Source organism: Harpegnathos saltator, unplaced genomic scaffold (assembly GCF_003227715.2).
Source record: "Harpegnathos saltator strain DR-91 unplaced genomic scaffold, Hsal_v8.6 scaffold38, whole genome shotgun sequence".
In the NCBI taxonomy this organism is placed as follows: domain Eukaryota; kingdom Metazoa; phylum Arthropoda; class Insecta; order Hymenoptera; family Formicidae; genus Harpegnathos; species Harpegnathos saltator.
This window is the reverse complement of record NW_020230183.1, coordinates 146,463-170,314: the sequence shown is the minus strand read 5'-3', so window position 1 is coordinate 170,314 and position 23,852 is coordinate 146,463. Positions and strand designations below refer to the sequence as shown.

At 37.6% G+C, this 23,852-nt stretch overlaps 2 protein-coding genes across 8 annotated transcripts; one reads left to right on the top strand and one right to left on the bottom strand.

Moving 5' to 3' along the window:
* Nucleotides 1–1,158: 1,158 nt before the first annotated feature.
* On the bottom strand, nt 1,159–15,078 carry LOC105183655 (uncharacterized). 2 transcript variants are annotated; one of them, XM_011141933.3, is made up of 10 exons: nt 14,855–15,078; nt 8,057–14,760; nt 7,742–7,972; nt 2,943–7,555; nt 2,653–2,859; nt 2,459–2,578; nt 2,070–2,327; nt 1,879–1,995; nt 1,725–1,796; nt 1,159–1,529 (listed from the first exon to the last, which is right to left on the bottom strand). In XM_011141933.3, the coding sequence occupies exons 2-10, from the start codon at nt 14,400–14,402 to the stop codon at nt 1,446–1,448; spliced, it is 12,048 nt and encodes a 4,015-aa protein (XP_011140235.1). In that variant the 5' UTR covers nt 14,403–14,760; nt 14,855–15,078; the 3' UTR covers nt 1,159–1,445. The 2 variants fall into 2 exon arrangements, with proteins under 2 accessions (XP_011140235.1, XP_025156386.1); XM_025300601.1 differs by lacking the exon at nt 14,855–15,078 and having other exon boundaries at nt 8,057–14,840.
* A 2,411-nt stretch (nt 15,079–17,489) lies between these two features.
* Nurf-38 (Inorganic pyrophosphatase Nurf-38) lies at nt 17,490–21,689 on the top strand. 6 transcript variants are annotated; one of them, XM_011141931.3, is made up of 8 exons: nt 17,490–17,713; nt 19,002–19,240; nt 19,895–19,981; nt 20,062–20,125; nt 20,205–20,267; nt 20,415–20,628; nt 20,698–20,810; nt 21,166–21,689. In XM_011141931.3, exons 1-8 carry the CDS (start codon nt 17,521–17,523, stop codon nt 21,195–21,197), a joined length of 1,005 nt encoding a protein of 334 aa, XP_011140233.1. In that variant the 5' UTR covers nt 17,490–17,520; the 3' UTR covers nt 21,198–21,689. The 6 variants fall into 6 exon arrangements, with proteins under 6 accessions (XP_011140233.1, XP_019697242.1, XP_025156437.1 ...); XM_019841683.2 differs by lacking the exon at nt 21,166–21,689 and adding an exon at nt 20,976–21,093 and having other exon boundaries at nt 17,521–17,713; XM_025300652.1 differs by lacking the exon at nt 21,166–21,689 and adding an exon at nt 20,976–21,094 and having other exon boundaries at nt 17,593–17,713; nt 19,099–19,240.
* Nucleotides 21,690–23,852: the final 2,163 nt, after the last annotated feature.

Genomic DNA, 23,852 nt, shown 5'->3' with positions numbered 1-23,852 from the left:
AACGCATACATGTGTACCTTCTTCAGTTCAATATTTATATATATCATCATGAAATCGAGCAGTATATACTTACAAAAACCGATATAGATTTTTATATTATGCATTTGTAAAGAATTTATTATAATTTTATTTAAATTTTGTTATATTTCAAAATACTCATAAGCACTTCAGATACACTTTAAAACTTCCAATTGTTTTGTCATATTATTACGTTTTGGTCTATATTTATACTGAGTCAGAGTATGGCATGAAGTTCTCGTTCGTAATTTCATTATTTAAAATTCACTTGATCACATTGCTAATGCATTTGTTCTTATTGTATAGACACTGTATAGTATACTTTGACATATACATATATAACTATGATTTATATATATATATATATAAATATATATATATATATATATATATGACAGTAACATATATGCATATTACTACGACATTACATAGTTAAACTATACATAATCATTATGATTATGTATGGTTAAAAATCGTAGTTAAAGTTACTACACTGGCCTCTGTAAGATTATGTAACAAGCTAAACATTAAAAAACATGAAGATAATGAAAATGGTACAATATTTTTGGAAACACATAGCTAACAGAGAAACAGATCTTTGTGAGGTACAATGATGAACAGCAACATTGTGTAACAGGAGTTTATGTAAATCATCAAAAGTACGTATGTCTGCTACTTATACCAGTCTCGTGTTTTAATAAGCTTTAATATCAGTCAAAACAAAATTCGCTTGATTCACTTTCATGTAAGAGTGTCATATTCTTTAATGAAGAATCGTAAAATTTCATCTAATATTTTTGAAAATCATAAACCATATAATTTTTGTTTTTATATCAGCTCAGTCTAAACTTTTTACAAATATACACTTTACATATTATTATGTAATCCTTTCTATTGCATATATTGGTAACAAGTAATTTCGAAATTGCTACTTCTCCACTATAAATAGTTTTTCCGTGCTATAACAACTGTAAACAACCATTTAAATTTAGCATCTGATGTCACATACTTATTAAGCACGAAGTAAAATTGTATACAAAATAAAATCGTCAAATACAATAATAATATTAACAGCATTGGTGGATAATATGTAAATCTAAAATTCTATTTATAGCGAAGAAGCTGGAATGTAGATAATTATAAATTTTAAAATGACATTTATTAATCGTTTGTTGTGGTATTCATTTTAGTATCACTTGTATCTAGTATCGTATCAGGGTGTAATCCACTAGATGCTTTATAGGCTTTGAAGAATTCTTTTTTATGCACAGGATTAATGATATTATTCGCAGTGTTAGACGTAGCTAAGACGCTTTAAAGTGTCTAATGGATCCTACCCATATCATTCCGTACGAATTGTGCATTGACTGGATTCCGTTTTCCGATGTTGATTATTTTTGAAGTAAAGATTTTTCTTCCTAAGCGTGCTATGTTATACTATAGAGCAAGGCACGCACTTGAGGTGGCATTTGCCACGAATGTAAACGCTTGTCTTTACTACCTGCTATAATCTGAAAGAAAAGCACGATTAGAGGATATGATCGATATATAAATCCAATATGCTCTATTTTCGAATGAAAAAAAATCAACTATATATCAATAAATATATGCAAGTTTTACAATATAATATACAAAAGTAATATAAGCTTGAATATTAAGCAGTAATATGAAGCAGAAATTTAAGCTTGTATATAATTTATACATACCATATTATTTACAACTTCTATACTTAATAACATATTCCCTGGACCAGGTATGCTACACACTAGTTTATGATTCTGTAAGCAGATTTAATAAAATACGAATTATATACACATATAATCATAATAGTGCTTTCTGACGCAAAAATACATCACTTACTGTTGTATCAAAAACATAAATGTTGCCATCATAACAGCCTGCAAATAGCAAATGTTCGTAAAGTCGCATACACACGATGCCAACACCAGCATCATACTGAATTGTTTGTTCACCCAACTGCAATCATATATTTTAGGTGTGATTCAAATATTTATATTTCAGAATACGTTCAGGAGGCTATTGTTACTTACTGTAAAATCAAACACATTTATCGATGTACTACTCGTACCACAATAAATCAAATTATGATGACGCATCAAACTGTAAACCGTATGGCTCTTTTGGCCACTAATTGTACGAAGGAACAAACCGGTTTGTGCATCTCGTATACTTATCGGTTGATTTCGAGACGCTACAATGAGGATTCTTCGCGGTCCCTCATTCGTCGCTTTAAGTGCAAGAACAGATTTTTCCGAAAATTGTATGCTGTTTCCTTTAACTGCGCCAGACTGCAGATAAAATGTATTTATGTATAAACAATATATAACAATATATTACATATAAACACAAATCGCATATCGATGTAAACATTTAATTATCGTAAGAATCGAAATATTAATGTAGCTGAAGCAAAGTTTACCTTGATATGGAAACGCGAAACGTGTCCGGATTTAGTACCAATAAAAATCATTCCCCATGCTTCATCCATGCACTGAATCGGACTGTATATCTGTGCTGGATCTTTTACTAATGTTCCGGTCTGAAAGATGACCCATCAATTATCTGATATACTGAAATGGAAAATCATCCGGCACCTAAAGCAACAAATTTTACCATTATGTTGTAACAACGTAATGTGCCGTCTAAGGAACCAGAGAACATATGTTCACTATTAACATCTGAGGCAGACAACTTGTACAGAAGTAGGCAGGTAACAGCAGACTTGTGACCTTTGTAGATATTCAGCATCTCATTCGACATCTTACTGTACCTGTATATTTTGCCGTCTTCACTTGCGGCTAAGAACGAGTCTTGAAAGACCTGGAGACAAAAAGCAAAAATGCACTTGTCTTTTGTCTTGTGTAAAATTACATGACAAAGATTCTAATTTGTTAGATTATCACCTTGATGTCTAAGATAGGACCTTTGTGAGCCGTATACTGCATTCTTACTGGCTCCTGCTCGCCCACTTCTGTTTCATGCGAGATAGACATTTGAACGAGGTCGTCGTTACTCTTCGTAATCAGTTTTTCGTGTAAGATTTCAAGCTGGTTTTCATCTTCGAATGTAGCTTTATCGTCGGGCTTGTCCGACTTCAGTGAGGAACTTTTCTCCGCGCCCGCAGCAGGAGTAACTGTAATATCTGGTTTTAGTGACGCATAGTTTTGTACATGAGGATTCACATGAATAATTCCAAGTCTGTGTAGAACTTCGGGACTGACATCTGGCTTCAGAAGAGTATGCTTGCAGTCGACCAATGTCACTTTACAGTTCATCATTTCCTGTCGTGTATGATGTTTCCTTTTTCTTTCAGGTAGATCTAGCGTGGTCTTGTCCCTCGATGCAGTGGATTCTGCCGTTGTGGTAAGCTGTGATCCCAAATCATCGACTCTTGTCTCTGACTCGGCACCAGTGAGAGTTCTCCGAGTACTCGTATTTTGTGACTTTTGAGTAACACGATGCTTCCTAGTGTTCAACGTGTTGCTTTTATCGTCGTGCATCGTCCTAGTGGGCGATTTGCTGTTGCGATGTGTTGCCGGATCCCTCTCATGCGCGTGTAACTCTTGCCCGCTGCTGCTTGAGTTATCGTCGTCCTTGTTGAGTCGCATGTTCTCGTTGGTGTATCTAGAGCTTCTCCGTAGTGCCATAGATTTGTTGTTCTTTTTGCGGCCAGTTAGCCTCTTAGTTGTTTCCGCGTTTTTCGACTTACTAACCGAAAGAGTGGCCGACGACGTCAACGACGAGGTATGATCCGGACTGCGTTTTCCTTCGGTAGGCATCTCGTTAGACTCCTCTGACTTCTCGCTGACTGTATTAGCCGAGACAGGACTGCCGGCACGTAGATCCTTTCCTTGAATCTCCTCGAACGCGCGTGAGTTGTTCTCAGAGTTGCTCCTGTTTTCCTTAACGCTCTCCATATTTTGATAATCCTGCCTCGAGACGATCGAATCGTTCGAAAGCTGTTCAGGCTCAGCGTCCGACTTCTTTTGCTCCGTATTTATTTTTGCGTTCGTAGAATCCGAGGAAACTGACTCACGCTCAATCTCGGCGGTTACTGTTGCTGCCTTATTACGAATATTGAGAGCAACACTGTCGATTGGATTCTCGTTCTCCGTGACGTCGGAGTATTCGGATCTCGTGGTAGTCGTCTGCGGCTCGATTTGCGCATTCGTCGCACTGTCGGTTTTCTCTTGCATTGGTGATTTGCATGTCGCGGTGCTGTGTTCATTGCCGTTCGCGTCCACCGTCTGTTGATGTTCTTCTGGTGCTTTCGTCTTGCTTTCCTCATCGTTGTTATCCTGCACAACCGACTCGACCGCCTGCGGAACGTCCTGCGAAACCTTGTCGTTCTGCGGCTCCTTATTCGCCTCTGGTTTCTCAGCGTTAACTCCAAACGCGTGTGTCGTAGAATCTACCAGACCACTATTGGCGGCGTCACTCTGCGCGTCGCTGAATCTCTGTAACAACCCTAAACTAAAGTCATCCGTTATCAAAATTTTAGGCACGGACACTTTAATGTCGAAGTTCCGCAGGACGGCCGCAGGATCTGTCGCATGCTTGGAATCCGTAGAGTGACGGCTCTCCTCGGGCGTGACGCTGCTATCGGGCTCCACGTTATGTTCGTTGCAGATAGACACCTTGCTCTGATTGACGACTGCGAAAGCGCAATTCGGTTCATCTACTTCGGGCATATCGTTATTATCTTGCCGTTGCAGCGCGATCTTCTCCGTGCCTTCTTTCTCTACGTTAGGCCAATCCGCGTTGGCGTTCGCCTCGGCTTCGACGTAGAACTGGTGCTTGTCAGACTGCGACACGGCGGAGACGTTGGATGTCGACGGGATATCGTTGGAAATTCGCGTTTCGCATTGAGCCTCGTAAAGATCATCCACTCGATTTTCCGCAACGGCGTTTATCACTTGCTCCACGTTCTCCGTAACTTTCGAGTCGACAACCGCGCTGATCGGCTCGTCCTTTTGTTTGGCCAGCAAATCCAAAAGATCTCGTTTCTGCTGTAGCTTCCTGATGTACAATTTGGACAATGGCAACTCCTCCTCCTCCACTGTCAAGTTGTTGACGCTCTTCAGGAAGTTAGTCAGTTGCTTCTTCTTCTGCTTGCGCGCCATCGCTTTCATCTTGCGCGATATGGCAACCTCCTTCTTGAACGTCTCTTCCAGCAAAGCGAGCCCGGTGGACTTTCTCTTCTCGTGCAATTCAAACGCAGTGTTCTGAACCAGGGAATCCCACGTGCTGTCGTCGGAATAAATGGACGCGGGCTCAGGCGTGCTGTGCACGTGTGTGCTCGATAACTGGGAATTCGCCCTCGGTACCTCGGCCGGCGCTGAAGCGTCGCTCTTCTTGTCGATGTCACTCTTGCGAATCGAACGCTCTGTACCCTCGGTCTCTTTCTCGACAGAATCTCGCGGCTTCGATCGATCGTCCGCATCTTTGTCCGGCCAAATCGCACGTTTCAGAGATGTATTGACGTCGCACTCGGCTTTCTTACCAATCTCCGTACTGAGTGACTGCACTTGCTCGTTATGAACCACCGATTCAGCGTTAGATTCAGGCTTCTCCACGGCGTCCTCGGGCACGCTGAGCGGATCATTCACTTTCTTCTCACTGGTTGTAAGAGGTGACGTCTGCTGTTCCGTTTTCTTCTCCTGCTGATTTTCCTTTTTATATTTCTCCTTTTCGTGATCCTCCTCCTCGAGGTCTTCTTCCGCGACTGTTTGTCCCAACCGCGGTATCTTTTTCCATCTGATCACGGGTGTTTTCATCTTCTGCGTGTAACGCACGATCTCCTCGTCTTCCGAACTGTGAGACGTGGTTCTTTTTCTTTTAATCGTCGACTGCTTCGTCGGCTGCTTCGTCGGTTGCTTCGTCGGCTGCTTCGTCGACGACGGGGTTTTGTTTAATTTTGCATGAACTACTTCCTTATCTTCGATTATGAGTGACTTCGGTGGCGTATCGGATCGAGTAGAAATCATATCGTCTTCATTTGCTTTCGGCGTCACACTGCTAGTCGACGCGGTATTCCCAGTCAACGCAAGATCCTTCTGCAGCAATTCGTGCAACTTGAGCTTCTCCTTCGTTAACTCAAGCATCTGCGCATCGATCTCTAGCATTCTGGCTAAGATTATTTCACTGGTGCTGCTGCCGGGTTTCTCAGATTGTTTTAATCTGAGTTTCCTCACCAAGTTCTTCATGTGCGGCCACTTGGATCGATATTTTATTCGTCGGCTTTCCAGCTTGTGCAAAATCGCATTTTCGCGCTTGCGACTCTTGTGTACTGCCTCTTTAACCTTTTCCGATTTTTTCTGCGTCTTCTTTTGCATCAAGCGATCTAACTCTTTCATTTTCCTTAGTTCCACAACCGGAGTGCGTAGTACAATGCAGTGAGGATTTTTCTCTGAGGTAACAATTGCCGTTGACGATATATTTTGTTTCATAGAAATATTCTTGAGAACTGCTTCGTCGCAGTTCGCGTTGTGCCGAGTCGGTGATATTTCCTCTACACGAGAGAGCTCCTGCATAGCAGTGGTCGTACTGTTTTGAATTTCTTGCGGCAGTGTTTTTTTCTTATCTACATTGAACTGCGAAGCTAGTGTTTGGCCAGTCAGATTGTTTGTCTCGCTTTGTTGCACTTTTTCTGGTATCTCAGTCGTCTCCGTTGGCATTGATGTATCAATGGGGGACTTCGTAAAGATATTCGTCACTGGTTCCTTCAAGGCGGCTTTAGTCGGGATGTTCAGTGTTTTCGGTGTATCGATTGTGCTCGGCGAGTAATTCATTGACATTCTAATGGGATGATCGTTATCCGTCGGCGAGACGTCGGGCGAGATATGCTTTTGGATAAGTTTACTCGGTGTTAACTTCGGTATTTCCACCTGCGGTAAATCAGAGCAAGGTGCGGTCATTGCTTCGGGAGTGATCGTCGGCGTGATGTCATACTGAAGACTTCGTTGTTGATCGGAGAAGTGCACCGGTGCATCGTCCTTGCTATCGAACGCGGTAGTGCCTTGCAAACGATCGTCCAAGTAAAACATGTCGTTGTCCAACTGCTCGCCCGCATCGAAGCTCAGTAGCTTATCGCACGACATTTTCTCCTCGACTATGCTCGTCTCCAAATACATCTGATTACCAAGTTCCGTACTCGGAATTTCCGTTAGTCTCAATGCCTCGTCTGAAGCCGCTGTATCCAACGCGTCGGATAAGCTAGGGTCAGTTTCGCTTGTGAGTTTACTTGCCAAATCTTTCGCACAATCTTCGCCCTGGATCTCCTCCTCATTGATAAACACGGATTCCTCAACAGTCAATCTGTCTTGTACATTCGTCTCGTACCCGCTTTCGCTTATCAATTGTTTCTCGGTTTCATTACTCCCCGCGGTGTTAACATCATTTCCATGCAATGTACTCATGAGTATCTCGCTCGAGGATTTATCCGGACGATCTTCCCTGCTCTCGTTCGCCATCAAGTCGGGTTTACTGTTCTTCTCATCCGTCGTGAATTCTTTATCTGAAGCAAATAAAACATCGGCAAATGTGATATCGAAGTTTACGTCAATATTAATATTTATGCCATCAGCAAAACTAGTGACAGACACCACCGTCTCGTATTGCTATCGCTTCCTTTCCTCGAGACTGTTGGCATCTGTCACGTAATTTGCATTAAACTGACTTAAGAGTAACTCGTCCTCCTTACCCGCATTCATCTCATCTATGTCGATACCAAACAACGGCGATTCGAAAGATATGGTGGAGTCCTGAAGAAATCCTTTAAAAGGACTACCTACGCTGTCAGGAGAAGTGACATTCTCCTCCATTTTTTGTTCTGCGGAATTTTCTTCAACAGATGTCGACAGCTTAATAGCTTTTTTGGACAGAGGAGCATCTTCGTCCATATTCGCAGCTTTGCCTGTACTGCTTGTTACATCTGGTCTCACATTATTTTCATTAGTATCGCTAATGTCAATTTGATTTATCGTACACCTACCTACCGACAGTTGAGTTTTCTTACCTTGAACACCATCTAATCGAGAAATCGTATCCGACTCGGGAATACTGCCTTTCTCGGTCGAGGTTGGATTATTTATATTCTTTAACAAATTCCGTTCATTTAATTTTCCAGTTTTAATCTGACTCGAAAGTTTCATATCTTTCGTCGTGTTAGGTTGTTGTATTTTTTCACTTGACAAAGGAAGATTCTCCTTATTTGTTTTTTCAATATTGTCGGAGACTTCGGTCTGCGGGTAAATGTCACGTACTGCCGACTCGGACACGTCGTTAGAAATTTCGTCGGCTTTCCTTACCTGTAATTTCTTACTTTCTTTACTTGTAATCTTGATACTCGCGGTATCGCTTGCGCGTGTTATGTCACACGCTTCTTCATTTTGCATTATTTTGGAAAATAAGCATTCTGGCGCGTCAGCGCTCGCGATATTAGTAACATTTTCTTTAATGTCTCTCGATTCAGTAAGTTTCGAGTTCAACGAACATTTTTCTGCCTCATCAACATTACGCGACAATATTCCATTATTATCGTTAGTGTTTTCTGAAGCTTGCACTGATTCTGTTTCCGTCTTACCGTGACTTACTTTACTTGCACAAAGACCTGTTGACTGTCTGGTTCGTTCAATTTCTATTTTATTCGAATTATTCGTGTCATTGGTATTATCAGCCTCCTCTGTTTGCGTTGTCTGACTTTTTGCTTCCACCTTTGTCGGAATTATGCTCGTGGATTTTGACGCTAAATTGGACTTCTTCATCTTCTGCGCCTTCGCTATTTCCTTTTTCAGTTTCAACTCTTTGCTGCCTTCGGACCGAATGTTTTTAAATTTCTTCGGGTCGGGTGGAACAATGTCGTGCAATTTTTTACCTGTCGTATGTTCTTCAGTCTCCGGACGTTTTCTGAGCTTCGATGATGTGCTTGTCGGTGTCGTTGCGATGTTGTTTTGCGACGGATTGATATCCATGCCAGCACTAGATACCTTCTCATCCTTCGACTTACGTTTACTGATTCTCTTAGCGGCGCTGTCGTGTTCGTCAGAGTGTTTCGAAGCTGATCCGACAGAGTGAGATCTATCCGTCGCCTGGTGCTTTAAACTTCCGCTCTGTGGAGATATGTTCTCCGTCGTCTGCTGTACTTCCGACTGAATATTTTTCTCCGGTGTTTTCTGCACGGTATTAGCTTCAACAGTCGTTGAACACAGAGCAGCGGCTGATATTTTGGAATAAATCAATCGTGGATCTTTAATAGAACTTGATATGCATTTGTTAATTTTTACATCGGTCTCTGCAGCAGCAGAAGCTTTCGGTATAGATGGCAAAGACTGAGACGTTGTGGGACTTTCTACTGTCGATTTCTTCGTTTCGTTCTGCTTGTTGATACGACGTTGCATCGTACGTTCATAGTAGGTTTTTATGTCAATTTTCTTGCTGGTCCCTTGCTTCTGAGATGTAGTACTCGCTGTTGAGACACTTGACACCGGCGATGCTGACGCGACGACTGTCGATACCTTACTTGATAAGTCAGGAGAAGATGAGACTTCTTTATCGCCTGATATACTTATAGCGTCAGTAGACATTTCGATAGAGGCGCACATTGCCACATCTAATTGCATTGGATTCTTATTAGTTTCGTCACACAGTGTTTGCACGTTATTATCAGCTGCATCGCTTCGGCTTGTTAAATAATTAGTCACCGATGAAACTTCGGGCTCATTTATGCTGTAGATGATGTTGGTTGCTTGATGTTGATTGCTGCAAATTACACCAGCTGCCTGATGATGCTTCTTCGAAATATCGGGGCATTTGGGGACATTACCATCGTTAGGTATACCGCCTTCTATGCTTAAGGAAACTTGTTTATCAACCGTATTAGCCGCTTCTGGCATCTGTTTCAGCTGTGCCTTCGTCTTAAGGTGTGACGGTGAAGCCGTCGATGATATATCTTCAATGTAAGATTGTATGGTACTGACCGTTGTCGCTGGTATCTCTCTTGCCGAAGACATTGCAGATTCCGATCCACTGTGAGATTCAGCAGGCAAAGATGTAGCTTTATTCCTCGTGACCATGCGATGACTCGAAGTGCTCGCGGGCTCGGATTCTTTAGTATTATTCTCCTCCTGAGTGGTTACTTCCTCTTTAACGATCACGTTTATAGTAATCTGATCGTCCATGATCTCTTTTTTAATCTCACTTTCCGTCAGTAATCTCAAAGGTATCTCCTCGTTGTTCTCCTGCGAGGATGTGTCCGAAGAGTTCCGCGACTTCTTCTTTTGCTTCTTATTTTTCTTGTGACGTGTCCTCTTGTGTGACTTACCATTTTTACGATTTTTTCGTGATTTCTTCGACTTCTGCTTTCGTTCGCGTTCTATCTCGGCGTTCACCTCATCCCTTATCGTCTCGTTCAGTGACATTTTTTTGGCGACCTTCTCTTTCTCCTTGATCACCCTCAGTAACTTCGTAACATTTGTACTGTTACTATCGCTACTACTCTTGCTGCTATTGCTGCTGCTACTGCTGCTGCTGCCGCTGCTGTTACTTCGACTTTTATTATGATGATCATTATTGTTTTCTGAGTATCCCGCGGCTTGTCTCCTCTCATCGCTGTGTCGCCTGTGTCGATTGTACTTGTCATCTTCGACGGTTTTATATTTTGCGTGCGAATGCTTCGAGGATTCAGACGAATAACGGCGTCGTGGATACAAAGTTTTCATGTGCATTCTGCTCGGTGATATCATGTCATCGGTAATGCTAATCTGTTGTGTAACAGATGGAACAGCAGTAAGAACAGTAGGAGTAACAGTAGAAATAGCAGTAGGAATAATAGGAATAGTAGTAGAATGTTCTGTAGGTTGAATCGCTGGCATTCCATATTTCGCCTCCCATTCTTCTTTGGTAAGATTTCTGTATGCGAGCGGATCCTCCTGCTCTTTCATCTTCCATTTATCGCACTTTTCAATCCAACGTGCACAATTCTCTGTCCTACGTGCTCTGTCTTCTTCCCAATATGACACTTCTTTCTCACATTCCTCAAAATCTTCAAAGTTCTTCTTTTTGACGTTCTTTAGAGTCGTATCGTCAGATTTCTGCACAGTCCCACTTTGTAGTCCCATGCTGCAATCTTTACGAGCTGCTGCCGTGGGAATTTGATTTTTCCTCGTCACTTCTGAAAATATGTCATCTAGATCGTGTTGTAAAGCCGATAATCTACTACTAGCGTTAGATTTATTAGATTTAGTGCTATGAGCGTCACCTTTCGTGGTATAATTGCTAATTTTAATATTATGTGTCTGCATTAGTGCATCTTTATCGTCATTCACTTTCGATATATTACTTTTGTTTTTTACGCATTCTTGATCGACAATGTTACTTGAAGCCTGAGGCCTAGAACTTGAAGCCTCTATTTCACTCGTACTCTCGGTGATTTGTGTTATGACATTAGTGACATTGCTCATAATTTCTGTATGACTACTTTGATTAGTCGAGATTGCCGTAAATTCATCGTTATGGTTCAACGGTATGTCCAATTGTAATACTTCATTCAAATGATGAATAAATTCCGTGGGCAAATCCGTGACATCTACTATGGCTCCAGGTTGCAACATTGCGTTCAGTTGTTTCATGAATTCCTGTTGATCGTACCGCTTCATTTTCTCATCCTGCGCGTGTCTCATCTCCAAGGATAACATAGGCTTCTTCTCTCTGACTAGACGTTTCATTATTACATCAAATTTCCGTAGACTAGTATTGTTCACCATATTGTAGATCTCGTTTTTGCTCATCTTCAGAAATCGATTGACGATTTTGTTCTTCCAAGAAGCTTCCGAGATGGGATTCCCGCTCTTTTCTACACTACTCCGAAGTGATCTCTGCATTTGAGGCAACACGTTAGAACGTAGAGATTTTTCTACATTTCTTTCTAATTTTTTGCGAGATACTGCAGCATTTTGTTTTACGGATGATACCACACTACTTTCGTTCTTCATCAGAGTTTTGACTTTTTCTGCATTTTGTCTCGAAGTATTTCCCACACTTCTTCTCCTTACTGAGGATGTTGTACACATTTCTGTAGTTTTCGTAATGTTCTGTAATTTTTTTTGCAACATTTTCTCTTTCATTTTTTCGCTACGTATTTTGCAACTTCTTTTTGGATTTTTTGTCTTGCTAGTGCTTGGTTGCCAGTTGGTATTTACTTTTATCATTTTATTACTTAAATTAAATATTACTTTAGGACGATCTTGTTCTTTCACTGGCGAGTCATCCACAGACTTCAAACATGCATCTTGCATATTTTCTTCCGATGATGCTGTTTGCTCCTCAAATGTTGCGTCTTTGCTACACAAGTCATCTTGTTTGTTCTTGCTTGGTTTGTTACTTTTGATCCGCGGCTTTCCTGGAGGCAAGGATATAGTTTCTATTTCATTAATAGGCTTGATTAAATTACTGCTTTTGGAAATCATACTTTCTTCTTTCTCTTCTATCATATTAGTCATTTGTTTGGCAAATTTCATAGCTTCCTCTATATCGTTCAATCCATCGTCTTTGTTTATATCTAGATTTGAATCAGAAAACGATACGACGTTTGGCGAAGGAACTCGAGGCAAGTAAGCACTATGAGTCATTGGTTGTATATGAGGCAATGGTGGTGGCATATTTGTTTTGATTCCACCCGGCATCAAAGGAAATACTGGAGCAAAATTCATTGTATCAAGATGAGATGGTGGTAGAAAGACATTACTTTGGCTGGGCATTTCTAATGGTAACTGTTGCGACGTACACGCTACAGGTATATTTAAATCCCTATGCATTTCTATATTATTAAAAGCGCCAGGTATCTGATTTTCACTAATGTTCCATGGTGGAACATTTGTTAGATTTGGCTTAATTAAATGTCTCATATTCGGTGGTGGTTCCGCAGGATTAAACATTGGCGGCAAATTGTACACTGGAAACAGAGGCAAAGCAGATGGTTGTTCTTGTTTCAAAAGCATTGGTGGCGGACAAGTCGGGTCAAAATCTATAGGTAATTGCGGTTCAGTATGCGGTGACAATCTTGGTGGACCACTGCAAAAAGAATTTTCCTGTGCTCGTGGCAATCGGTGCTGATTTTGCAATGTAGCATTATTTAATGTTGGTGCATTAGCTAAAGTAGATTGTAACACTGGGCAATCATTGTTATTTGAATTGTTTCTTTGAAGATGAGGATTTAAGACAATTTCTTCAGCTTTTAAATTCACAATAGGTTCCTCTTCACCTTGTGGTACATTTTCTTTTATAATATTTTGATCTTCAGAATTATATGAAAATGGCATATCCTGTAAGATTGGTATTTCAGGCATGTCTTGCTCTTGTATAGCATCTGTCTCTAAATGTGTCTCAACTTGCTCTGGGATATCTTGCTGTTGATTACACGGTTCTTGTATATTGTCATCTTCAGGTATATCATACTGACATTGAAGGTCCGTTTGTAATAATTCATTTTCAAAATTGTTATCTTCACATAGATCTGATTGTTCCAAATAGTCAGAAGTGTCAACTGGCTCATGAGACTGCTCTATGCCTTCTATGCCTTCATTATCTGCTTCTATGCCTTCATTATCTGGCACCATATTTTCAAAATCTGTCACTTGATGGTCAGATATTGCCTCTAGTTGAGATCCATCCACATTTCCTCCCAATATTACATCATTATTTATATTGCTTGTAAGATTAAGTTCACTTGTTGCATGTTGTAAGACATCAAGCTCTGAATCATCAATATTTATTCTGTCAATGTCATCTTTCAAATCATTATATGTTACGTCAAGTTCAGATGGTTCATTGTTAAGCTTAAAACTTTCTTCATTCTCTATACAGCCATTCTCTATAGTATCACACGAAAGTGATACATCATTATTCCAATAATCATCATTGTTGAAACATACATCTTGCTTCAACTGACCTGCTGTTTCAGTTATATTTTCTTGCTGCTCCTCCTCAGGACAAGGCAAAACTTGTGGTATACAATCTGTTTCATCAATCTCTATTTCTTGGCTGTTTGATGGTGGTACTTGTGGTAGTGGTGGTAATGGCATAATTTCCTCACAATCTGGATTCATAGGTAGTTTATTCGGACCAGCAAAATGATCATCATAATTGTAAAACTTTTTTCCTCTCCCACGAGGTCTAAATTGTGGATTACCGCGTAACTGAGGCTGATAAAAATTGTTTGGGTGTCTTGGCATGAATAATCCAGGACATCCTGGTCTGGGTGGACCCATATGTCGGAAAGGTGGAAAACAGGGTCTTATAAATGGACCTTTGGCACGTGTACCATGTGGTCCATAACCCCTCCCTCGTCCAAAACCACGATAACTCATCACAGTTTTTGTAATATCTTGATATCGTCTTGATAAATTTGTTCAAGTATGGATTGGCACCAGATAGTCTTTGGCAGTTTAACAAAGTGTGCTTATATGCAACACCATCAAGAATGCACATCTCTGCATCAATTTAACTGATGAGAGCTCTTTCCCAAGTTCGCGATTGATTTCTAAAGATTTGCAACCTCGAAACAACGAAAATCATTGTCTTTTCACGTACCTTTAATGTTGAAACGATGTTTTAACTAATCTCGTTATAAGTGACGTATTTAAAATGACATTCTTGCCCTAACCTCTCATTCTTCCTGCACAAGGATTTATCGGGACTTACCGAGAATATCGAAGTTTTTGTTACCTGCAAAAATCACACATAAGTAGGATGTCAAAGCAACATTTACCAAAATACTCGAACTGCTACGATGTGCAATGGAAACACCCGAAGAACATACGATTCTCACTACGAACGACTCGCGCCCCTATTATTTTGTCGCAAACTCTTCACGACGATGTTACTTTCGTTGTACGGTGATGTGCGATAAAATCTTGTACAGTTGACAAATATTTCCGTGCAAAAGATCACGATGGTTATATTTGATATCAATCTTTGAAGCACAAGTACGTTTATATTGTTTACGTAAAACGTAGTTGCTTTGTAAAAATGCGCCTATGCATGCCACACGACACTGATAAGATATATACATACGGTAGTATATATACGCACTGTAAGTCTGTTCCTATTAGTTGACTGTTGCACCTCTTTTGTTTTAAATAATATATTTATAAAAAAGAGAAAAAGAGGAAAATGCACAAAATATCAGGCATCCCTTACGGAAAAAATACTAAAAATATTTTTTCATTTGAGTATATATCCTCACATTTGAGAGTAAATTCGAACAATAAAGTGTAGATGTTCAATATTTGAGTGTTTTTTTTCATAAGGGATACAACGTAAAGAGATCTATTATCAAAACTTAATCAGACAAAATTTCATAATTACAACTTAAAGTCAGATAAATGTTAATAGTAATATTTTACAGGTAATTTCATTACTCACAAATTCTGATTAATTTACTTCACAATTTAAAATTGCTATCTTTCTCAGTAAAATATTATTAATTCTATTGCTAAAATGTATTATTAGAATTATCTCATGTGTTTAATACTGTCAAATCATACAACTAAGAATTGTTAACAATTCTAACGTTTATTCGTCAATCAGTCTTATCACAATTCGATAAAACTCACTTGTCAGCTGATTTTTAATATTTTTATCAAAAATTAAAATTATATTTTATTCCAAGGTAAAGAGATTCTTCTGATTCATCCTAAGGAACCACATTATTTCTAAACAATAAGCCCGCTCTCAATTCTTCTGTTCCTTATAATGTTTGAAAAAGGAATAGATTATATTAGCCGTTGAATCATACTACTTGTAAAATGAGAAGTCTGTTGGCTCTGTCGTTGATTTGTACTCAACGTCGCAAGAGAAAAGAGAAGGGGACACATTTTGTACACATGCGTTATGATCGCGGCATCTAGGCTTATATTCATAGGCTACGTTCTGAAATTCACTGCCAGTACTGAAAATATATAGGCTGCGTTCCGATATTTACTGCCAGCACTGAAAATCTATGATATATGTGACATAAACTATATATTTTCAGTACCGGCAATGAATATCGGAACGCAGCCATAGTATACGTGACACAAACCATGTATTTTTAGTACTGGCAGTGAATTTCGGAACGCAACCATAGTCGAGTCTAAAGCCCTAAACACAATGCCAGGCAATAGGCAATAAGAATAAAAATAGACCAATCACAATCGACTATTACAAGAATAATCTATTTGTTTGGTTTGATTGGTCTATTTTTATTCTTACTGCCTGTTGCCTGACATTGTGTTTAGGGCTTAAAGGCCATTGCACGTACAAAAGTTTTAGTTGTAACCGTAAGTCCGTAAGCAAATTGACCAATCACAATTCGTATATTTCGAGATGCTGGATTGTTATTGGTCAATTTACTTACGGTTACTAAAACTTTGTACGTGCAATGGCCTTAAAGGCCATCACACGTAGAAAAATTTTAACCGTAACCGTAAGGTTGTAAGAAAACTGACCAATCACAGTCGATTATTATAATGTCACAAGAGAATGGATCGACTGTGATTGGTCAATTTTCTTACAACCTTACGGTTACGGTTAAAATTTTTCTACGTGTGATGGCCTTTATATTTAAGATCGTCTTAAGTTCACTTTCAGATATTTCGTAGGGCCATATTCACAGTCAGATCTTATATGTAAGACCGTCTTGAGTACACGTTCAGATATTTTGTAGCCAATGAAATGATCTATACAGCATCTGAAAATGAACTTAAGACGATCTTAAATATAAAACCGGACTATGAATACGGCTCGTAGTCAATGAATTTGTACAGCATCTGAAGATAAACTTAAGACGATCTTAAATATAAGATCCGACTATGAATATCAGCCCTAGAATGTATTTAGAACAAATAGAATTTTATCTTCAGAGAATCTGTCAAATTATTCCACTTGAATGTCTGCTACGTTCTGAAGTGCATCGAAGAAACAGGCCGTGTTCCAAAATTCACTGCCCGTACTGAAAATATAATTTGTGTCACGCAAACTATAACTTTTCAGCGCTGGCAGTGAATTTTGGAACACGGCCAATATCCTGGATCTGTTCTTTATAGCTGCACTGGTAAAACTAGTGCAATAAATTAGAGTGAGAAAAAATATAGTTGTCTCTTTAACTTATTGCACTAGTTCAGCAGTGCAGCTATAAAGAACAGACCCCTAATCAACATTTTTATCGTCAAACGTGCAAAAAAGTGTCTCGTTTCGTCACATCGCTCATACTACAATTTCAAATTGGTATATATTTAGTCATATTTTCTTAAATTTATCTTACAGATACTTTATAGGTGATAAAACTATTTGTACAATGTTCGAGAGAAGATGAAATTAAAAATATAAATATAAGATTCGATTTTATGAATATATTGTCCCTACTTACACCCAATTGGTGGCGACACCTAGCGGAGTGTATGAGGATCCGGAATAGTGAAGCGATTCTTAACGATAGATGGCAGGATGTTTCCCATGAAGTTGTCGCACATGTTACGTTACTACGGTTTCCTCAGGCTTGTTACTTCTCCGTCGCGAGTCGTAGCGGCCGGTAGAGAGGTGAGAGTGTTTGGCGCGTTTGCGAAATTGTGCAGGAACATGTCGTACACCACCGTTGAGAGGGGTGCGCTCAACAGCACGGACTACAGGGTGTATTTCAGTGAGTAAATACAATACATAACCTGTTTACTGACTGCGCACTCGGGAGGTTCGGCAACGGAGACCGTGAACTCCGGCGAGGTCGCGTGGGGTCACGGACGTGAATTCACACACGTTTTGTATGATTAACATCAGATGCGTTCTGATATTCATTAAAACTTGGGATATGCGTGACATGTACTCGACAGATTCTTAGTAAATGTCGAACGTAGCTATCATCAAGTGTTTTATTACGTGGCTCTAAGTTCTTGAATGACATGTCATCGTGCACTATTTGCTGCATGTCCTGACGTTAAATAATACAGGGACTTCGATCGAGCGTACGTATTTTCATCGAACTGCATCTTGAATCTGAATGAGGTTCATTCGTCCTCTATTCTCAAGTGAATTTTTTGGTTTGGATGACTAGTGCGTGCTGACGCACACTAATCCATATACCAAAGAATAAAAATATAAAAATTCATAGATGTATCATAGTTGTATAACGAGATATTCAAGAAATACAAGGTACCGGACTTTTTTTTTCATATGCATATGTCTCTATTGTAAGAATAAGTATACAAGAACTTAAAATATGCGATATACCGCGCGCTTTCTTATCAAACCGACTTGATCTCTCTCTCTCTCTCCTTTCTCTCTCTCTTCTCCTCTCCTCTCTTTTTTTCGACAAATGTAGAATCTCTATGCTGAATAATTCATTTTAGTTTTTATAGAAACTTCGACATAGCAGTAATTTTTCATATCATTCACATCGTTGAGTTTAGCCAGCCATATTGTTACTAAAGTGGAATATTTCCATTTTTACTGAATAGTGTAACGATGTATGCCGATTTTCCATTCGATGCAATCGTGAGCTCAGACATCGTACATATATTTCTTATATCAATTTCGATACAACATCCTTGAGATTATATTGAGTATATTGAGCATTCAACGCGAATTTGATATAGTTCAAAGCTCATATTACGCTGGAATATCGATTTTAAAACCGCGCGCTTACAAGCGGTTTCATGAGACGGTATTTTCTCACGAAGGCTATGCGCGGATTTATCAATGTAAGCTAATCCCACTGACGGCATTTAGCTCCAGTGAAAGTATACGAGAATATTGGGTTATGAGGAAGTGATTTTGATCGCGTTTAGATATTTGCTTACGTAATCATATTCTTTCCAGTTATTTATTGTATTTTTATTTTATAATAAATTTCGTACATTAATAATAATCTATTGTATTTGTAGTTTTTAATGTTAACGATCTTGTCTTTTAAAATACCTTTATTTTGCATGTAGAAAATGATACGGATATCCCAATTTCACCCATGCATGACATTCCACTTTATGCCGATAAGGAAAATAAAATATTAAACATGGTTGTTGAAATACCAAGATGGACAAATGCTAAAATGGAAATCTCTCTCAAAGAGGCTTTGAATCCAATCAAGCAGGATGTTAAGAAAGGCAAATTAAGATATGTTGCAAATTGTTTTCCTCATCATGGTTACATATGGAATTATGGAGCTCTACCACAGGTAGAAATAATAAAAATTGTATTTAGTTACATATTGCATATATGTGTATATATTACATATCATTTATATATTTTTACATATATTTTTAATTTACATATTTATAATGAAATATAAAAATTTCTATCTCTCTCTCTTAATATTTATATTTTCATTCTATAATATATCATATACTATACTTATATATTATAATAATATGAGAAATTTTTAACAAAATATGACATTCATGAAACTTTTCTGTACATATCTATGTTACTTATCAAGATAACAATAGTTGTATTATTTTTTAATAATAATGCTTATCATGGAGTACTATAATCAGTTATTATCTGGGAAGAAAAGAAAGTCTGAACAGACTTAATTCTCTGATAAATTTATATCTATTTCTTATAATTTTTCTATATACACGAACTTGTAATTCAAAGTCCAGATGTTTACTACTATTATTTGTCTTTTGTATTATTTTTGACATTACTTTATTTTCTAATTTAACAATATGTACTTTTAAATAAAGGATATTTAATTTGTTATTTGTATTTATTACTATATTAAGTTAAAATTATTTTGGAAATAAACAGAAAGCTTTTTGAGATATTATTTTGTTCATTATAGCATACTTGATGTTCCCTGTAGTGATAATATATTTTTCATCAACAGACTTGGGAAAATCCTGATGTTTTGGACGAGGCAACTGGCTGCAAAGGTGACAACGATCCTATTGATTGTCTTGAAATAGGCTACAAAGTAAGAAATAATTACAGTTATTTTATTTAAATAATATAATTCATCTTACATTAGATATTAAAGGAAATATTTTTAAATAGGTTGCAAAACGAGGCGAAATATTAAAAGTGAAAGTTCTGGGAACAGTGGCTCTTATTGATGAAGGTAAATGTAGTTCAGATATTATCAAATGAAATATATGCTATATTATAGAAATAATTAAAATAAACATTCAATCTTTTAGGTGAAACTGACTGGAAAATTATTGTGATTGATATCAATGATCCTTTGGCAGATCAAATGAATGGTGATTATTTGTTTTCTAGATATATATTTTTTTCTTTTTTATTTATAAATGTTGTTTCGAACATGTGTGAATGATTGAAGTAGAATTATGGACTTTGATATTATTAATCTAATCTCGTTTCTAATATTATATATAATAATATTGCAGATGTAAATGATATTGAAAAACACTGTCCTGGTCTATTGAAAGCCACAATTGAATGGTTCAAAATATATAAAATTCCGGACGGAAAACCGGAAAATCAATTCGCATTTAATGGAGAAGCAAAATCGCGAGAATTCGCATTGAGCATTGTTGATGAAGTACACGAACATTGGCAACATTTAATTCAACAAGAAACTGATTCTGGTGGTATAATATGGTTCGTAGATTTTTGTTTTTATAATAGTTAAATAAATTATAATAGTTAAATAGTTAAATACTTGCGTAGTTCTAACGTAACTGTGGAAGATAGTCCTTATAAAATTACCGCGGAAGCTGCTGAAGAAATTTTAGAAAAGGCACCTAAAGCAGAACTTGAACTTCAATCTGTAGAATCTATAGGTAAGTTGAATGATTAAGATAGAGATATTAGGTGAAGATCAGGTAAAATAAATAATAGAAAATAATACATAAATTTTCGTGTTTTGGAATCAATGTACTTGTTACTATATTATTTTCATATAAACTTTACATAATGTTTCTTATAATATTAATTCATCTTTTCAGTTGACAAATGTTACTTCGTACAACTCAAATTGTAATAGAAATTAAAATATACACAAAGAGATTTCATTGTTAAATATTCGAGTTATTTGTGTTACATATGTGCATTTATTATCAATATTATCTGTTTATTAATTAAAACATTAACAGAAATTTTTACTTATTGTACTATTTTTACGATGTATGATTTCAGTCGATAAATGGCATTATGTGCATCTTAAATAAGGATAAGTGGATATCGTACCTTGAAGCACATACTTATCCGCACTGTCCATTCAACGAAGTTGTTTCCTATTTATCAGTTTTATACTTTCTTACACTATATTACGTTTTCTTGATTCCATTCGAATAATTATGGACAGCATTTAAATAGTTTGATATACATATATCCGACGACATAATAAGAAATTTGTTTCTTATTTATCATTTTTATAATCAGTACTTCATTCTTTTTCCAACACTTTAAACTGATTGTAACTAATATAGTTATGGAATTACTTGTCACAAGAATTGTTAGATATGTTCCGTAAATGTATCTTTTTATTATGTCATTGGCATATTACTACGTTCTTAATGTAAAACCAACATAGTTTTAGGAGTTGTGACCCGGTAGCCTTTTAAATCTAGGGGAAGTTCCTTAGGTGAAAGAACGTGGTTATATTCCTCGATAGTATTTATTCCGGTATGGAGATAACAATAAACTGATATGCATACAAATGTGAGTTATTTCCACGAATTATTCTGTCATATTGAGAATTATATTTTCATTATATTGCTCATATTTTGTCAAACATTTTATTTTTATCTTTTACATGATTTTTCCTATGTATTAAGATTGATCGAAGGTAAAAATGCTTCCGTTATCCGAGAAATGTGTGAAAATTATTTAGATTGTGCAGAAAAACATATTGCGGATATCCACTATGGATGATCCAGCAGCTGGATTCTGTAACTCGTTAACTCCAATAACGAGTTATAGAATCCAGCTGCTGAGACTGTATTCCGTACTCGCGTACCGATAGTTATCGGTGTTGTTAGCAGTATTGCGCAGCTTTTTTATTATATGAAAAACCTCTCTAAAGAGTTTCGAAGTGACGCAAACATTCGTCGAAAATCTTCATTCTACTTTGAGGAAAGCAGTATAGGCGCATAAGATTAGTACAATGTCCATTCATCGTATTTTAGTGAAAGAAAAATGGCATCCTTTCAAAATTAAAATCACTCAGGAGCTATCGGAAGATGATTTTGATCGAAGAAATGAATTCTGCGACGAAACGATGTGTTGATACGATGATAATAATAACTTTTTCGATCACATAATTTTTTCCAACGAAGCTTCTTTTGAATTGAATGAAGCGATAAATCGGCATAATTGCCGATATTGAAGTGAAGTGGAAAATCCTCACTGGATGCATGTTATCCGCACGCAATATCCCCAAAAACTTAATGTTTGGGCGAGTTTTTGCGAACGTTGTATTGTCGGAACCATTCTTCATTAATGGGAATTTGAACGCGGCGATCTATCAGGAGCTATTGCAAAATGAAGTCATATCATCTCTTGAAAATATGTTTGATGGGAACATAGAAAATATTTGGTACCAACAAGATGGTGCAAGCCCATATTATGTAGTAGCAGTATGGCAATTTTTGGATAATACTTTTCCAAATCGATGGATAGGAAGACGTGGTCAAATAGAGTGACCTACTAGATCACCAGATCATTCTCCTGTCGATTTTTTTTTTTTGGGGATATCTTAACTATATATGAAACAAAACCTGTCAACCTTGCGGACCTTGGGAAACGTATAGTATACCAAGTCGATCTTATCTCGGCAGAGATAAGACGAAATGTTTTAAATAATTTTTATCTACGGCTAGATCATTGTTAAGCAGCAGACGGAGGTTAATTTGAACACTCACTCAATTAAATTACAGACTCCTACACATACATATACGCACGCACGCGCGCACACACAGCACAGTAGAGAGGGTTTGGAGTCATTAAATATTACGGGAGTGACGAACTGTGGAATCTTATCTCTGCTGTGACACACACACACGCACACACACACACACATACACAAGAGGTGTAAATTCGATCGTGCAACCTCCACGCGGTACACCTTGGCTAATGCCGGCGGTATTGTAATTTTCAAGCCCCATAACTCGGAAAATACTCAATAAAACATAACTTATTTATAGTGTTTTCTTGTTTCTTGTTAGGGAAGCTCTCGAGATGAGTTACAAGAATATGCAATGAAAAATAGGTTTTATTTAAAAAAACAAAGTTGAACTCCATATGACCTTGGAACGTTCACTCAAGGTCAATCCAACGACACCATCTTATGTTCCTCCTCGAACCAAATAACTTTTGTCTCAAATATTTCTTTCTAAAATGCATAGTTTATGAAATATTCGACCGTTTCCAGATTTTTGGTATACCCTGTATAATCATCTGACTATTTGTTCGCATTTTCCACCCCTCCTTTCAACTGAACGCCAGAGACGGTGAACAGCGTGTCTGGCATTTACTGATTTTTGGAAATTTCAAAATCATCAAATTAACAAAAATCAGGGCGCTATTGTAATAATATATTCTAAATAAAGCAAGAAAGTCTAGTACCACTTTTCCTTCTGACAAATAATTAGCGAGATATTGTAAGTTAAATATTGAAAAAGTTATCAAGTTCTCCTTAAATATCTCAAAAAATATTAGTCAAATAAAAAACTATTTTAGACAAAAATTGTTCAAATTAACTAGTAGACAAAGTGTAATAAAAAATAATGGTTCCCATTTAAAAAACGCAAGTTGACCTTCAAATGACCTTGAAAATAGAGTTTGTCAAAGGTCATCATAAGATAGCTCACTAAGTCCCTTTT

Bases quoted from the DNA above. Each gene is read 5' to 3' on its own strand.
- Nurf-38 (XM_019841683.2), top strand. From the start codon at position 17,521: ATGTTTCCCATGAAGTTGTCGCACATGTTACGTTACTACGGTTTCCTC. The intron at 17,714-19,001 runs GTGAGTAAATAC...TTTTGCATGTAG, and splicing joins GGACTACAGGGTGTATTTCA to AAAATGATACGGATATCCCA. The intron at 20,629-20,697 runs GTTCGTAGATTT...ATACTTGCGTAG, and splicing joins GATTCTGGTGGTATAATATG to TTCTAACGTAACTGTGGAAG.
- LOC105183655 (XM_011141933.3), bottom strand. From the start codon at position 14,402: ATGAGTTATCGTGGTTTTGGACGAGGGAGGGGTTATGGACCACATGGT. The intron at 7,973-8,056 runs GTAAGAAAACTC...ATGTGAGACCAG, and splicing joins TCGATTAGATGGTGTTCAAG to ATGTAACAAGCAGTACAGGC. The intron at 2,860-2,942 runs GTGATAATCTAA...TTTTGTCTCCAG, and splicing joins GTCCTATCTTAGACATCAAG to GTCTTTCAAGACTCGTTCTT.